Raw genomic sequence first — 17,481 nt, 5'->3', positions numbered from 1 at the left:
TTTCAGGTCTCAACGTTGGCTTGTTCGCTGAGCTGAAAATAAAGACAATTGATTCATATAATAACAGACAAAGGCATAACAAACTCTTAGAGTCCCTAGATAGTGAACTCCAATGGTAAATAAAAACACTTGAGATAAAAAGCTAAACTAAATGGATCAAGTGAAATGAAGGAAAGATTTGGAATACCTTGAAAAGTCTCTGGTACACTTGGTTCACATCTTTTCAGATAAAACAGTGGAGTAGAACCTACAAGTCAGCACAGACAACCTGTGGAGAAGTTTTTCTGATCCTGGAGGAGTTTTTAGCGGACAAAACGTTTTCTTTAACCTGACCACAGAAGGCCAGCGTCTGAACTATGTGAGGGAAAACTTTTATGAGCCTTCCATTTTTGCTGCAAAAAGATCTGTGGAGAACTGATAATCAAACTGAAAAGTGAACGTAACCACAGACAACCGATGTTGGAGGGCAAAAAAAAAAAAAAAAAAAATGTCTGAGGAACATTTGAAGGACAGAACATTTGACCATCATTAAACACATGGGTAAAATCCCCCATCACACTCTTGGGGTGTTATAGAACATGAAACATTGTTTGGGTGGAGAGAGAAAAAAAAAATCAACAAGATGTCAACAAAATCTGGAGACTGAGGGAGTCAGTAAAAAAGTGAGGCTGAGAAGAGGTTGGACGTTTCAGCCAGATGAGGGTGTGAAATATGTAATATAAATATATAATATATATATATTATATATTTGTAATACGTTATATAACATGTAATACTTCGAATCAGCCATTACATACTTACAGGAAGGAAAGATGCGGTTTTACTGTTGGCCTGGCATTGAAAATATGAGGGGAGAGTGATGTGTAGATATGCAACCCATACGAAGAAATCAAAGTCTGTTTCTTAAGCTAGATTAGTATTGTCAGGAAGAGAGAGGAAAAAAATTCTAAAAGCTAGACCTGACAGAGTTTAGCCGGCTAAAGGAAATATCTGTAATAAGGAAATTTTTGTAAAAATTTAACTATATAGTGATTCTGCTTTAAAATTAGCACGCAGATGTCATGCTCACCTTTGTGTGGAGGTTGAGTGTCTATTCATTGGAGATTTCCTGAAACATACACTATTGAGTGGGTGTTTCCAAACTTTTGAATCTATTGTATGTCCAACCACAGTGCTACATTCGTTTTTTGAGACCTTACCTGTCAACAAGGTTTGCTTTGTTTCCTCAGGTAGTCTCTTCATCTGGCTCCTTTCACTTGAGGTTAATTTTTTTTTTTTTGGTTTGTTGGTTTATAATTGTTAGTATTTTTTAGATAATTTCACTGGACATATTATGTGACTATAAGGTGATAAAAGGAAACAGGATTCTCACAGTTCTATGGTATTTATTGCAACTGAAGTTGAAGATGGAATCATTTCCCTTTAGATTCTTATGCTAAATCTCTCTCTCTTTTCTCTCTCTTTCTCTCTCTCTCTCTCTCTCTCTCTCTCTCTCTTAGACCCAGTTAACGGTCCTCAGAACGTGAACGTGGTTGATATCCGTGCTCGTCAGTTGACTCTGCAGTGGGAGACGTTTGGCTATGCAGTCACTCGCTGTCACAGTTTTAATCTGACCGTGCAGTACCAGTATGTCTTTAACCAGCAGGAGTTTGCAGCGGAGGAGCTGATCCAGACCTCGTCCCACTACACGCTGCGTGGCTTACGGCCCTTTGTCACTGTGCGTCTCCGTCTGGTCCTCGCCAACCCAGAGGGCAGCAAAGAGAGCGAGGAGATTGTCAAACAGACAGAGGAGGACGGTGAGTGGAAAAGATACTGAACACCTACAAACTACTCTCTCTCTCTGTCACTCACACACATGCACACACACACACACACACACACACACACACTCTCTATAAAAGTATTCACAGCCTAATCACTTCATAACTGCAGGACATGTTCATAAATCACCATGAGAGACCACATCCACTCATTACACACATAACACGATACCAAACACGAAAATGTCTCAAAACCATTAGTTTTCATCTTAGTTTTAGTATACACTAATAACCCTGTTACACACATGACACTGCACCAAACACCTACACCGTTAGTGACCAAGGCCAGGACTCAGACTCCTGTTGTATTACTCTTCTATGGCTCTGACTCCACATTGACTCATTACACACCACGGTTATAATAGTTTTCCAATTTCAAATTTGTTTTTCTTTTGATAATTTTTGTATTCAATCTGGATTTCCATTTAGTTTTAATTAGTTTCACCAATGGTTTCATCAGTTTCAGTTTAGTTTTATTTTATGGACTCATATCTATTTCATTTTAGTTTATTATAGTTTCAGTTTTAGTTTTAGTAACTTTAGCTAAGGACAAAAATTGTAAAGTGTTAGTGCAGCGTGAAAAATCACTGCTTATCATCGAAGATATCAACATTTCAGGGCTAAAACAAACTAACATATGCGATACATTTGTTTCAGACTGAAAACCTGTTAACACACATAAAAGGCAAGAACACGATTTTTTCGTCACTCACGCTCTGTCTCACTACGTCTTTTTCCATGAATAATGTGTATTCCTGTCAGTGGTAACTTTTCCCTTAGATTTCTACACCACAGATGCTGTTACCTGAATTTCCCATGCATTTACGTATACCGCTTTCACAATTAAATTCAAAATACTCCATGCAGGACTCACACGTTCCCTCCCTGACATATCTGACCTCTTCACTTGATAATAAGGCCTACTTCCATTAGTTAGCGAGCAGGGTTTTTGCTAAGATTTTTTCTTGGCGGTCCGGTGTCCGGAAAGATTTTATTTTACTGACACCCACCATCTTAAGTGGATACGATGTCCGCCGTCTTGAAATGATAATGACAATTTTTTTTTTGTCTTATTGTATTCTTGTTAATTTTTTAGCAATCATTATTAGTTTTGTTTTAGTTTTAGTTTTACATTTTCTTCATGTAAATTATTTTATTTCAGTTCACGAAAATGTCTCAAAACCATTAGTTTTCATCTTAGCTTTAGTATACGATAATAACCCTGTTACACACATAACACTGCACCAAACACCTACACCGTCAGTGACCAAGACCAGGACTCAGACTCCTGTTCTATTACTCTTCTATGGCTCTGACTCCAAAGTTCAAACACTCATATGACTGATGACTTGCCTGTATAGATTACCCTGGCTTTCAAGGCATTGTTTCATTCTGTTTCAAGTCAACATAATTGTCGTGGGTGTGAATAACACATTGATGCCAGCATTGTTGTATTTGGAAATGTGGAAACGATGGTATCGTTTGTTTAGAGAGAGAAAAAGTTGACTTGTTTCTTGACAACCAAGCTCATCCACATAAGGATGTCACAGAAATTGTGACCTTAGAAATTTGGTAGACAGTAGAAAGTTGATACCAATATCTCTGAGATTCCATGGTTCTCGATACCTGATCCGATATCAGAGCAAAGACAGAAATACCATTCAAAATGCAATGCTTTATCAAAATATAATAAATAAAACAACAACAATTACATCAGCAAAAACAAAACAAAACAAAACAACAACAACAACTTTGTATGAACATTAAACAAAACAAACAAACAAACAAAAAAAATCAGAACAAGAAAAATGAGAAAAACTTGGGGAGTTGGTAAAACTAGAACAATGGCATGTAGCCGTTATTATTTATTATATAGTATTTAAGAGTTAACACTAAACAGCAGCTTTAGAGTATCTCCCTCATTACTGAAGTTTAAAAACAATATTATGCTTCTGTTTTAATAAAATAGCATAATATAATATAAAATGATAATAGAGTAGATACAAAAGTAATGAAATGTCAAAGATACAACTTTACGACAGTAACACAGCCTTAAAATATTAAAATAAAATCAAATTTTTACTGCAACTAAACTTCCACCAACTCATGAAAATGCTTAGCTTCCAACTGCAGCACTCTTGTGAATACAATAGCACAATTATGTGCTACCATTTTTACAGTCCTGTAAGGAGGATTCTAGAATGACTTTTCATTGCCTTTTGTCCATTTTCTTTGCCAGCTGGAGGTTTTTTCAAAGGAACATCAATGTTTTCTTTTGTCAGTCTTGACAGTTTTGGGCCTTGAGTCAGTCTTAAGCCCTGAAGCACTGACTGCTCTCTCAGAGGGAAAGCTTGATGCTCACATGCACAGGTGCGTCCTGATCACTGAAATAGTGTACTGTCATTGGTTTTCCAAACTCTGATCACTGAAATAGCGTACTGTCATTGGTTTTCCAAACTTTTATCATTGAAACAGTGAAGTTGTATTGGTTTTCCAAAGTCTGATCGCTGAAATAGTGTACTGTCATTGGTTTTCCAAAATTCTATTACTGAAATAGTGTACTGGCATTGGTTTTCCAAACCAGTATTGAATTTACATTGGTTAAAGCTCACCTTAGACCTAGGATTGAGGTTGGTGACAATGTTCAAAAGGTGCAGTAACCGTATGTCATCATTACCGTACGTGAGATGTTGTGCGATCTTCCCCTTCATCTCCTTTAGGAGTGCAGAGCTGCCATGTTGATGACAAAAACATATAATGTAATGTGACATGATATGCAATATCTTACATGTCAAGGGCCAGATGGAGGACAGGGCTGTGTTTTTCTCACCCTACATGCATCAGCAAAAGCACAAAGTGGTCAAACAACTTCTCTCTGAGTTTGTAAAATTGTAATGTTAGAGTTTTGGGGCATCAGATGTCATTTGTTTCTGTGGCAGAGTAACAGGCCTAGGAGTGTTTGCTGCTCTTTGTTTACTGCTTGTTCACAGAGCAGTCGTGCACATAGAAACAGCTTCTCTCTGAGATTCTGGGTCGAGAGGTCTGTAGTTTCTGTATAAATTTTAGGATTTTAGGATTCTGTGTATGTGAAATAATTTCTGTTTGGTAGCTGGCTCATGGGCTTGAACTGTTCAAGCATTTGCTGGAATCCATATTTTTTCTACTGTGTAGACAGGGGCTTGATCCATATAGATAAATTCAGTACCTGCACAGTCTGGTTGTCTTGTTTCATTGGAGTTTTGGTCATATTTTGTGTGACTGTGAAAAGCTGCTGTTATGCTTGGTTGTGTCTGTGTTTGCTGTGGTCCCTATTGGTCAACATCCTGCGCTGTGTGATACTGCCAAAGGAAAGTTATTAGATGTCAGTAACCAGGTATAGCCCAGTAACTGCAGGAAAATAGCAGAGGCGGCCCACAATCTACCACACACACACACACACACACACCCGTCCATAGACTCGAAATGTAAGCAGTCGTCAAAATTTACCAGCATGTTGGTAGACTGCTGTTGTCTGTAAATATCTACTTAAAAGGTGACCGTTTCATTTTGTTGACACTTGACTGAACAGTTAGGACAGTACAAGGTGCCATAGCTACATCCTAAACTGGAAGGGTAATTTAGCACTGAGCCTTTTAAAATGTTGAATGTGCAACATCGTTGCCTGTAAACAATTTCAGCCATCTCAGGCAGAAATAATGAGAATATGTCTATTTATGGATCAGAGCTCTTTGACAGCGCATTATGACGCTAGCTGTTAATACAACATTAAAATGAACTGAAACTCATCTACACAAACTCTTTGAATAAGTTAGGGCATCTGGGTTTCAGGTATTTATTAAGTTTTGATATGTTGCCTCCTTTAGTTTGAGATGATCGATACATCATCTGCAGATATTACTATTTTGATCTGATTTGAAGGCATATTATATTTCCTCATGTGACCCTTGCTGCTGTTCTTATCAATGAGTCTTAAGTGTCATTGTGTTAGAACTGCAGCCACACTACTGTACATCGTTATCGTGTGTTCCTATTCGTCATGTTTTCTAACATGTCAGAAACTACTGCTGTTACGTTTTCCAAATTTAAGCTTCAACTTGGTACTTAAGCATCAGTTCTTGTCACATACTTACATCCACATTTAAGACAAGACTTTATTGGTTCTTGGTTGTTTAAAAACAAAAAAAGCTAGAGAGATTTGTATATTGGATTCAGCATTTAGCCACACAGTGAAGTGCAGATACTTACAGTAACAGACAGTAAGTCCCTCAGGGATTTGACAGTGCTGTCAATATATTGGCCCATAAAGCAAGCGGAGCCTAATATATCATTACAAAAAAAAAAAAAAAAACAACTCAAAATTTAACAGCCCTGTACTGAAACCTCAGGCCTACTGCTGGAAAAAGACTCCAGGGACAGAGACCCAGGTATGAAAATTGAATCTTCAATTTTGTAAAAATATTAAATGTCCATAGAAACTGTCTAATGCAGAGCTAAGGAAGTCCTGAATCAATGCAGAAAAGAAAACTTGCACAAAAATTCTGCACTCAGACCCATAATCTTATCACTGTTGAGTATATAAAATCCATGTCTATTCTGGATCAAGCCTCTACAATTAATGAAAAATAAGATATCAAACAGAATCTATACATACCATTCCAAATGTACTGTTCTAACACAGAGTGAGAAACAGTAATTTATGTTACATTGTATACTGAACTCTGGGGGAAATGAAATCCAATAAAAAATAAACTACTATGCTATAATTTGCTGTGTTGAGAATTCAAAATAGCTGTACTTTTAATCATTTTAAAAAATGCTGTACATAGATGCATCTCAATAAAACTGACTGAACTACACTTGGGAAAAGATTGCTCAGAACTGATGTGACAGTTTGTAACTGAATTTCTCAAAGTTTTATACACTTTTATACACTTTTAAATCTGTCACCAATCCCAACTGACAAAAACTGTTTGTTATTCTTTTTGTATGACTAACTACTTTACAGGAAGAGAGAGAGATAGAAAGAAAGAAAGAAAGAAAGAAAGAAAGAAAGAAAGAAAGAAAGAAAGAAAGAAAGAAAGGAAAAGAGAGAGAGAGAGAGAGAGAGAGAGAGAGAGATCTTTTTACTGACATGCTAATTGAGCGATAAGGTCTGTGTAGAGCTGATGTCCTGGAGTGAGGGCTGCACTGGTGCACTGGTTATTGTAAACCTGAGTTGTGAACACTTGAGCTAATTGGCTGCATTGCTAATAGTGCATTCGTGCTGTGGTCCTTATGTTTCATCTTCTGTTCTCTTCATCCAGAGCTAATGACACTCAGCTCCATCCCCAGTGAATGACGACATTTTTCTCCTTCTTTTTGAGAGGGAGGTGAGTGTTTTGTGCCCACTGCGTCACCTGGCGTTGTAAACTGGTCATGACTAAAAGGTCTCTGATGGTGTATTCAGTCGCGTCTTGTTAAAATTAGTTAAAATGCCATTCACCATGTTGTGTTACTTTTGTCGTTTCTTTTAAGAGTCATTGACAAAGCCAGTGTAGGAGAAGGTATTCAAAGTGCTGAGATTAATCTGTGAATGCAATGGCTCTAGATATAAAACACAACTGTGGTTTTAAGTAGACGAATCCAACAACCAACTGAGAAAGAGAGAAAAGATGAACAATATTTATCTTGTTATTGAAGCTTGACTCTTTTTTTTTTCAATTCATTCCTCTCTTTTGATAATGACACATATCCTACAGTGTCCTCAGAATCTATAAAACAAGTGAAATGAATAGCTGTAAAGCTGCTTTGAGGTGGTATTGGACGGGGAGAGTGGTGCAGTTTGAGTGAGCAGTAATTGTGCTCTGTTTAGCCAACTTTAATCTGGGATTGTAAAGTAGTAATTAGTACACAGGGATTCTGACTGCTGCTATTGCTCTACTAATTGCTTCTTCAGTAATGACTGGAGTTTTATTCTCCATCTTACATCAAAAGACTGCTTTTAATTTAAAACCCTTCCAGTCTCCTTCTATGACACAGAATGGATCTGAGTACTTAGGGCACAAACACTCATTTCCTGGACAATCCTTGTCAGGCTTTGCAGGTCAGATATTACAAGTCCTGCCGTTACCCTGTCCTGTAACGGTCAGTAAGTCATTCAGTAATACTGTTACCATTACACACACCTTCATTTAGATATAAGTCACAGACACAAGTTTCAAGTTTATTTAGAGCCCATTATCACTGTTTACAGTCTCAAAGGGCTTTACATGCCACAACAATCAAAATCAAAACAGGATGGCACCCCCTGACTTAATCCTCATGGTCTCTACCCACAGGAATATACTGTCTTTCTGTTCCAAAGAACACCCAAACTCCAACCAGAGACCAAGACGTGCTCTTAAATCTGTGACACACACACACACACACACACACACACACAAATATAGCTGTAGATAGATATAGATAGATGGATATAGATAGATAAATAGATAGATAGATGGATAGATATTTTACAGGTATTGTTATTTTAAGTGTTGTCATGGATATCTGTTAAAACTTTAATTCTCAGATTGTACTTATCGGAATTAAATTAAAATACAGCCAGATCTTATGTACCTTAATTTAAACATAAGTATTGAATTATATTACTGAAACTGAAATTTTATTTTATTGAAAATATAAGATAATGTCATGAGTTTTAAATTGTGAATATTTGGTTTATTTTCATGTCCTTCCATTTTTCCTCATTATTGTAAATTAAAATAAACTAGAATTTCCCGTGATTTCAAATCTGTCTGTACTAAGAATTTAGCACATGGAGCTTTGTAAATGAAATGAAATTAATAATCAGAGACAGATTAGGAGTTTGCATTTTTAGTCCAATTCTGCCCATGAAATACCCCAAGTAAACAAACATATCGGTGTTGGCAGATTTCTCAGAAATTATTGCATTGCATTGGAGAAGAAAACTGACCTTTTCCTTGAAAGTAAGGTGATAACAGAGACATATCTGGAGTCATATCCACACACACTAGGGAATATTCAGACTGCTGTGGTTCTGCGCCAGAGGAAAACAATGAATCATTTTTACTCTCTTCAGATTTTGGAGGTCAAAGAACAGCTCTTTCTCTGCAGTAGAAACACTTGCTCTTTTACATCTAAATGGCATTTAGGTCCATAGACTCTGTCAAACACTGTTCATCATGTACCTTACCACAGTATTCGAGAAAGGAACTGCAAATGACTTTACATTTGTTCCAAATACAACACATTATTGTTCGAATGACTGTGCGATTCTGTGGTCTGAGTCCAAAATGTCATGCAAAAATGCCAATGATCTATCCGCTTGAATATTATGGCCAAAAAAAAGAAAAAAATGCTTAGCTGATGTTTGTATATTAGTGAAAGAGCCTTTTAGCCTGAAATGAACATGTTGACTGCCACATGCTGAGAAGAAAAGCAGCCCAAACTCTGAGGTAAACAGTTCAGAGGCTCCACCATTTGGTCAACCATAAAACAAATCTATGACTCTTTCAATGTTATACCTCGTAGACATTCACTGCTCCACCATAATCTCTTGACTGTCTGAATGGAGATATGGCTGGTACTATAAGAAAAGCTTAGAAGTGCAGCTTTTAAAAATTCTAATGCGAATGTTATTATTCCCTCTAGCTGACCCCAGTTTCGCACAACGACTGGTAGTGATAGCAGATGCACTGTAACATTTAACTTTAGAATAAACTGGATAAACAGATTGCTTTTGGGATTGATCTTAAAAGTGTGTTGCAACCAGGAGAAAACTGACGGTAGAAGAAAGCTAAATCATCCACTTAGAAGTTTGAAAAAAAAAAAAAAAAAAAAAAGACTGTTCCAAATTTTTTTTTTAAAGAGCCCCTTACTTTGACTTGTTTAAAATAATTAAATCTGAACTGAAGTGCTGAAATTTAACCTGTATGTCAGGTATTAATGGATTGGTTTCATTCATTATAAATCCAATTAATTAATGATTTCTTTTTTTGACAAACTACAATCTCTTAGATTTGTATCAAACATAATTTTTTATGTGGAGAATAGCATCATCAGCATCGTGGAGAGCCGAGAAGAAGCTGTAGCTCAGGTGTAATCAGTGAAAAACAAAAAAAGAAAAAAATACATTTTCGATATATGCCAACACAGTAGAGGGTTTAAGCAATCAAAATACTGCAAAACATTTTTAGTTTAGTTTAGTTCTTTTTACCACACATTTTTTTATTTCATTTTTTCTCCAAATGAGAATCCTAGTAAAAACTGAGGCACACTCTGTAAACCTCCACACGTGTGTGTTGAAGTGAACCTTTTTATGAAAGGGGTCAGTTCCAAATCCAAAACTATATTTCTGATATATTCTAACAGGTTTTGAATGCGATGTGGAGTATATTTAAAATGGATCGGAATTCAAATAAATCCATAGAAATTCATTGGAAATAAATAAAAAACAAGTTATTTAGTTATGTATTTAACCCAGTTTAAAACACACAGCTTAAAGTTATGCAATCAGGCAACTTTAACACGTTTAAGTGAAATATCTTAGTGTGGCAAAAATAGAGGACTTAAAAACACATTAATAGTTATATTCCTATGTAACCATGTTATTTACTCTCTTATGACCTCAATTTCAATAATTCATAACTATCAATAATTATATTGATGTGCTTTTATCTTGTGTGTCATCTAGTGAGTCTATGGATTCTTACCAGATTAACATCTGAGATAGAAACTCAGAAACTGAGATCTAAAACTAAGGTTTATCTGTTTATAACATATATATATATATATATATATATATATATATATATATATATATATATATATATATATATATATATATATATATATATATATATTATTAAAAAACAAAACAAAAAACAAAAACTCTAATTAATGAGATGGCTTGAGTAAACTGAAAAAAGAAAGAAAAAATTCTACAGCCTGTATTACATGTTCTGTCTTTGTTAGGCAAAACACACACACACACACTCACACACACACACACACACACACACATTTATATATAATTGAAAGAAAGATAATGAAAAAGAAAGTCAATGAAAAATTCCATCTCCTTTTTTAATCTTTCCATCCCCATCATTATTTGATGTGTTTTAGTCTAAAGGAAAATCTCTTTGTACATTAGTATTGCACAGCCTTGTTGGAAAAACATTGTTTTCCCTCTCTCTCTCTCTCTCTCTCTCTCTCTCTCTCTCTTTTTTTTTCTTTCTTTCACATCAGCGGCGGTTTTGCGAGCAGTGCTTAATCTGAAAATTTCCCCCAGGGTCCCGAGAACGTTCCAGATCCATTTACAATTAATTTCTTTCAGCTTGTTTCTTAATGCCAAGCAAAAAGAGAAAGAGAGACAGAGAGAGAAAATGAATAACTCTAACAGTAAAGCACTGCCTTGCTTGATAGGATTATGACATATAATTCTTGCTGCCATGAAATCTCTTTCTTTCTTTGTGTGTGTGTGTGTTTGTATTTTTGTCTTTGTGACAGCATGTGAGTTTGTTTTGATGTGGAGAATTCTTGCTTAGCCATTCAGATGGTCTTGTTCTCTCGTCTCACGACCGGTCTTTTTATCTTTTGCATATGAAAACCTGTAATTGCTGTCCTTTTGTGTTAGTAAATTGATGGACATCTGGGGCATTTCATTTGTAAAACAGCACTCTGTCATCTCCCTCTCTGTGACCAAATAAGGTGATAATTGCAGTAGGCCAACCAGAGGGTAGATCTTCCCTTATTAGGTAAATAACAGCAAGCGCTTTATTGACAAAAACCTGTTTGTCTGAAAACTGTGCTAAATAGCCCTGCTCACCCTTCCATATGTGCACATGCACACACACAGAGACAAACACTGCACAGACACACACACACACTCACACTCACACTCACACACCCTGGTGGCGGTAAGAGAGAGAGAGAGAGAGAGAGAGAGAGAGAGAGACAGAGAGAGAGAGAGAGAGAGAGAGAGAGAGGCAGGGGGAGAAAAGGAGATACTTTTTTTCTGTGTTCTCGGAGCCTTCAACTTAATGAAACATGCCAGTTAGACAGTGTATGCAGGAAGTTAATCAGCTTTTGATTAATTTGTAAGTCTGGCATTTTCTCTATTGTATTTGCATCTGATACACACACACACACACAAACACACACACACACACACACACACACACACACACACACGTACAAAGAAGTGGTGGACTGACTACACAGGTTTAATTGTAGTTCCATTGTTACTGGAATTTCATATGCACACTGAGCATGGTCAAATCAAGCCTATAAAGTTTTGTCAACGGTCTAATCAAAAGATGACAGACAAGAACTGCTCCTCACACGTGCACACATGGCCAGTGGAGTGTCATTCAAAGGCACCGTCATCTCACACCAACCTCATCTTCTCTCTGACTGACAATAACACATTCCTCTTTCAGTCACTGTCTTTACCCATGATGCTGAATGTGTTCCAGCCATAATGAGCTTTATTACTGGAAGATAAAATACAAACTGTCTACACGGAAGGTTACACAAGGTCATCAGCTCAGTCACAGAGAAGAAAGAGGATTTGACTTCAAAGAGAGATTCACTCATTTATCATTCATATCATCAGGTCATCAAATGTAACATTCATTTATTGGCCATGCAGTTATCATATTAACATAGTTACATGGAGAACCAAATAAAAGAAACTGCTGTTTATCAAAACAAGGGTGACTCAGTTGTGAACTGTGACCCTGTGTGTATTTGATAACAACAAACCAGGGTGGGCTTTAGTAACAATCTGTCTTTCAGATTAGCACAGATAATACTACCATCTTCAGAAACATCTTCTTTACTTCATGATTAATCCCAGGGCCTTTTTCAGTACATTCTATATCAGACCTACCACACATGTGCACACACACACATGCAGTCATACATGCATACTCCTACGCGTGCGCACGCACGCACGCACGCACGCACACACACACACACACGAGGATTCACACACAGACAAACACATACGCATGCACACACACACACATATGGACACATGCACAAATATACACACACACGCACATACAAATACACACACACATATGCACGCACGGACACACGGACGCACACACACACACACACACACACACACACACACACACACACACACACATAGATGTGCCTTTTTTAAACTTCCTCCTCAATTAATGTAGGTAAAAAATAGCCACGTGTCCCTTAAGTTTGATTAAATGGCCTCTTAGCTAAGTCATTAGCTCAATGTTCCTGCTACTGAAGGACAGGGTTTGTTACCCCATCACAACTATGAATGAGAATTCAAAAGACACAAGATAAAGTCTAGCCCAGGGTCCCAAAGCCCCTAATGTGTTGTCTTTCTCCTCCGCTGTGTGTTTAACTGTTGTGCAACTCTCAGATGTCAGACTAAGGTAGCATTACAAAATGAGTTAGCCAAGCTGCATTCATATACAGGTATGTGTTTATGGCATCCAAGTCATGCATGGGATAAGGGATAAGTGTTAGCATTACTAGCACTTATTTAATGAGACTATGGAGAGGGAGAGAGAGGGAGAGAGAGAGAGAGAGAGAATATTGCCTTGTGAACATCTCTCCATTGCAGTGATATCTGATGTCACTTGTAGCACTTGGCACAGTAACTTATCACCTTTTGACACCTGTGATTCTCCCCAGCAGCAATCTCTCTCTCTCTCTCTCTCTCTCTCTCTCATGTGTAGCATAGTGTTCTCTACATAATGTGTCTGGATAGCATATTAGCACTCTGCATGCCAACAAATCAATATATATTTCTCAGTGAAAAAAGCCACTTTTTCCTCACATATTCACAAGCTGTTTATTTATCATTAATGATAGTGTGGGATCTTTTTCTAATTCTTAAATAATGACTTGTGCTCCATTTCTCAACTAATCTCTGTCATTTAAAGTGTCACTCTTAGGACTCTATAAACTGAATGCTGATCAGTGTGTGTGTGTGTGTGTGTGGAGCTGAAGCTCAATCCTTTTTGTGTTTGTGTTTTTATTTATGTTTTGTTTTTGTTTTTTTCCCCTCTTCAGTGCCTGGTGCTGTTCCTATGGAGTCCATTCAGACAGGGACGTATGAGGAGAAGATCTTCATGCAGTGGAAAGCTCCCAATGAAACCAATGGAGTTATAACTCTGTATGAGGTGAGAGAGATGATTGGCTGGGAACCCAAAAGGCTGATGCAAATGCTGCCGTAATCTGGAAACCCTGTGAATTTTCAATTGTTTTTTTGAGAATATTTTAGCCCTGATAGATGCGTTGGGAGCAGAATTACTTTTACGACCTTTTGTCTAATGAGCCCACGGTAGGTGTTTGTGTCTTTTTCTGCCCATTACAGTTTAATTGAAAAAATGCATCATACAAAATAGACCATGGGAGTTGTGGTAATATAGTTCTTTTTGTGCCCGGCTGCCCCTTTGAAAACATTCAGTGTAATCTTTACTCGGAGATTGTGTATGTATTAAGACAAGCGTTTGACTGGTCCATCCAATTACCGGTCGATGGAGACGTTATCAGGAGGCTGGTTCTCTCTTCTGTCAAGCTAGCCTCAGCAGCAGAATCATACCATTACAAATGCTTGTTTCTCTGGCTTCCTTTTCTTCCTTCTCTCTAGTTTTTTTCCTCTTTCCTCCCATTAAACGGTCACTGGTTTAACATGTCTAAGAAAGAAAGTTATGACTCAGGGAAGAGAGTGAGGCTGTTTTTGTTTGCTTCATGGATTTTCCGGTCACAGAGGTCGCTGCTCTGTTCTTTGTGACAGCGATTAATATGAGGAATCACAGAGGCAGTGAGAATATGAAACTAGAGCGGGAGGAAGCTCAGGAATTCTCTCCAATCTGCAGTCAGAGAGCAAAACTGGCGTTCCCCTCCAGACACAAGAGGGGTGTCAAACAACTGGGAAATCTCACTAATGAATTATCGATCTGCACGCAGCTTTTATTTTTAGTTTTTATTTCTAGTGTAAGAGGCATAGGAAGTGGAGCTGTGGATGGAAGAAAAAGCTGTCATGTATTGATTTAATGTGAGCACTGGAAAGGTCTGGAAATGCAAAAGCACAAAATGTGTCCTGTTTGAGCTGTTTTGTACAGGAGCCATTGTGCAGGTAGCCTTTGTTTTTGGGCTTTTGTCATTAATATGAAATTAGTCTATGCCATTGCCTTGAAAGATAGGATCCACAGAATTTCTGAAATATATTTAGCCCTTGACAATGCGCTCTCATTTCAGCCTTTAATTGCTGTACTAGTGCCTGCTGATTTATTTGAAAGGCTTCCAATAGCACTATCAGGCAGATATGAAGACCAGGAGACCTTTTCTCCTCTCCATCTGTCTGCGCTGTGTAAATTAGACCACATACAATATCCTCTGTATGGAGACAATAGAGGGAAATTTGAAGGGATGGACACAGAAGATGGGATGGAGAGAATGAGAGATGAGGAAGAGATGTGGAAGGTGTGGGCAGAAAGTGAGAGATTGATATACCATGACAGAGAAAAAAATTTATACAAGAAAAAACAAGAAGGAGACAAATAAAGAGAAGAAGGAGTGAATGCATGGATTTACTAATCAAAGAATAAATGAACAAGTGAAGGAACAGGTAACCCTACTGATGAAGGTAGCATAATTATCCCCCTGGCTCCCAGTAAAGGAGGCAGAGAAAGTGACAGAGTGGATGTTAATGATTTTGCCTGATGTGGTGACCCTGTTTGTTCTCTAACTGAAGAATCAAACACAGGGTGGGTCTATTGATCACACCCTGGACAGTGGAGACTTACCCTGTCATGTGTGACCTGGTCCCTCAGTCAGGTTAGACTGGTGGTAAAATCATTATGCCACACATGTCCCAGACGGCACGCCCATAAGCCAGACCAGTCAGTCGCTTCACTGAAAACATGCCAGCGGAAAACGAGAGCACCTCACGCTACAATGCCTAAACTGGTTTACAGAAGGTCATTGGTTTCATTTTTACGTGTGATCCTTACCTTACTGAAGTGAAGCACATTCCTCCTTACAGTTGTTTGAAGTTTCTTTAAACAAACTCAGCTGCAGATTTCTACTCTCTACCTGTCAAGATAACTCAGAGCTACACAACATGAAGGAACTGAAATTATGGAAATGAAAAAAAACAACAACAACAATAACAACAACAGAAAAAGTATGTGTAGTGTAAATCAGTGAAGGATAAGTTGTGAGTCTGAGGAGTTATGACATTAGATGGACTCGTGGAGTCAGCAGTCACATGATGATAATACCTCGGCTTGTTCGTTTAGTATGTCAAGATCAGTGTGAAATTTCAGTGATGCACCAGGTTTCTTTTCTTCAGTTCATATCCACTCCACACTGAGGCTGCTGAAAAAATGTCTGTACAGAAACTCTAGCTGATATGTAGCTAATCTGACATTGTATGGCCTTTCTAGACTATACAGGCTTCAAAACAAATGCTACATATTATTCACTCTTATTCACTTCTGCCCATCAAATATCTACATTCAATGTGACTGGCTATTGCATTCTTAACTCACAGACCATATTCTGTCTGACCTGGAGATGGTCAGGCTAAAGTTTCCTGTTTTCACCTTTATTTAACTGTGATAGTCCTGTTTTTATCTTTATTTGACTATATCTGTTTTTTGTTTTTTTTTTTAAACCTTTTTTTTTTACCATGATAGGCCTGTTGGGGGTCTTACTGTCAGCTTTGGAAAGTCATTCACGACTTCTCATCAGATAACAAATGTCTCAAAAAAAAAAAAAAAACCCTGTCCAACACCTGTGTGCTTGCTCTGGCTGGCACCAGGACATCATCACGAATTTTTCCTTCCCCCTCCGTGAGACCCTGAGAATTCATCTGTTTTATCAAAGTTGAAGACGTTCACGCTGTTCTCTCTTTGTATTGTTCCCTCTCTTTCTCTGCTGTTCTCTCTTTGTATTGTTCCCTCTCTTTCTCTGCTGTTCCTCTTTTTTTATACAAATTGTGTTCTATCAGAGTGATCAGTGCTTTTCACAAATTAATTGCTTCACTGACAAAATAAAGAGGAGAGATAGTGAATATGAAAGCCACACTGGGAGAGGTGGAGAGAGAGAGAGAGAGAGAGAGAGAGAGAGAGAGAGAGAGAGAGTGAGTATGCTGGCTGGGTAATAGCTGCACATTAATCAACAGAGGAAGCTGTTTGAGAATGGAGTTTTTTTTTCTTTCTCTTACTTTTTGCAAGCAATGTTTTATCTGTATGCAAATGAGCTCTGGCAAATAGCTGAGCGGCTCAGTGCTTTGTGTTGGTCCTTGATCTTTGTTTTATTTAATCTGCACAGCACATTGTTGATTTGTGGCTCTCCCATGTCTGTCCTCCCTCAGGCTCCTCTGAGACCTTCTTACAACTTCACTCTTTATATGCACACCATTCACATGTCATAAGAGAGGGAGAGAGAGAGAGAAAGAGAAGGCAAGAGAGAAAGAGAAAGGAAGAAAGAAAGAGAGACAGAACATTATTGTTGTACTAAATTTGAGCATGTGATTGGTAAATATGCAATAGTGGGCCAATCAAGCCGCATTCTGTAAGCTTTTAGACAGTATCTGTCTGTTAGTAGGATCTGCCTCCAGATGCTGTCACTGTTATCCCTTGTATAGATA

General features: G+C 37.7%; 1 protein-coding gene across 1 annotated transcript in view; it reads left to right on the top strand.

The window, feature by feature from the left end:
• Positions 1-17,481, top strand: part of ptprt (protein tyrosine phosphatase receptor type T) — a 204,748-nt gene that overhangs the window by 85,896 nt on the left and 101,371 nt on the right. Inside the window, exons 7-8 of the mRNA XM_030779105.1 lie at positions 1,500-1,796; positions 13,893-14,002. Coding sequence (XP_030634965.1) covers positions 1,500-1,796; positions 13,893-14,002 — 407 coding nt within the window. The remainder of the gene's footprint in view (positions 1-1,499; positions 1,797-13,892; positions 14,003-17,481) is intronic.

This window comes from Chanos chanos, chromosome 7, assembly GCF_902362185.1.
Source record: "Chanos chanos chromosome 7, fChaCha1.1, whole genome shotgun sequence".
NCBI lineage: Eukaryota > Metazoa > Chordata > Actinopteri > Gonorynchiformes > Chanidae > Chanos > Chanos chanos.
This window is presented reverse-complemented; position numbering and strand designations above follow the sequence as displayed.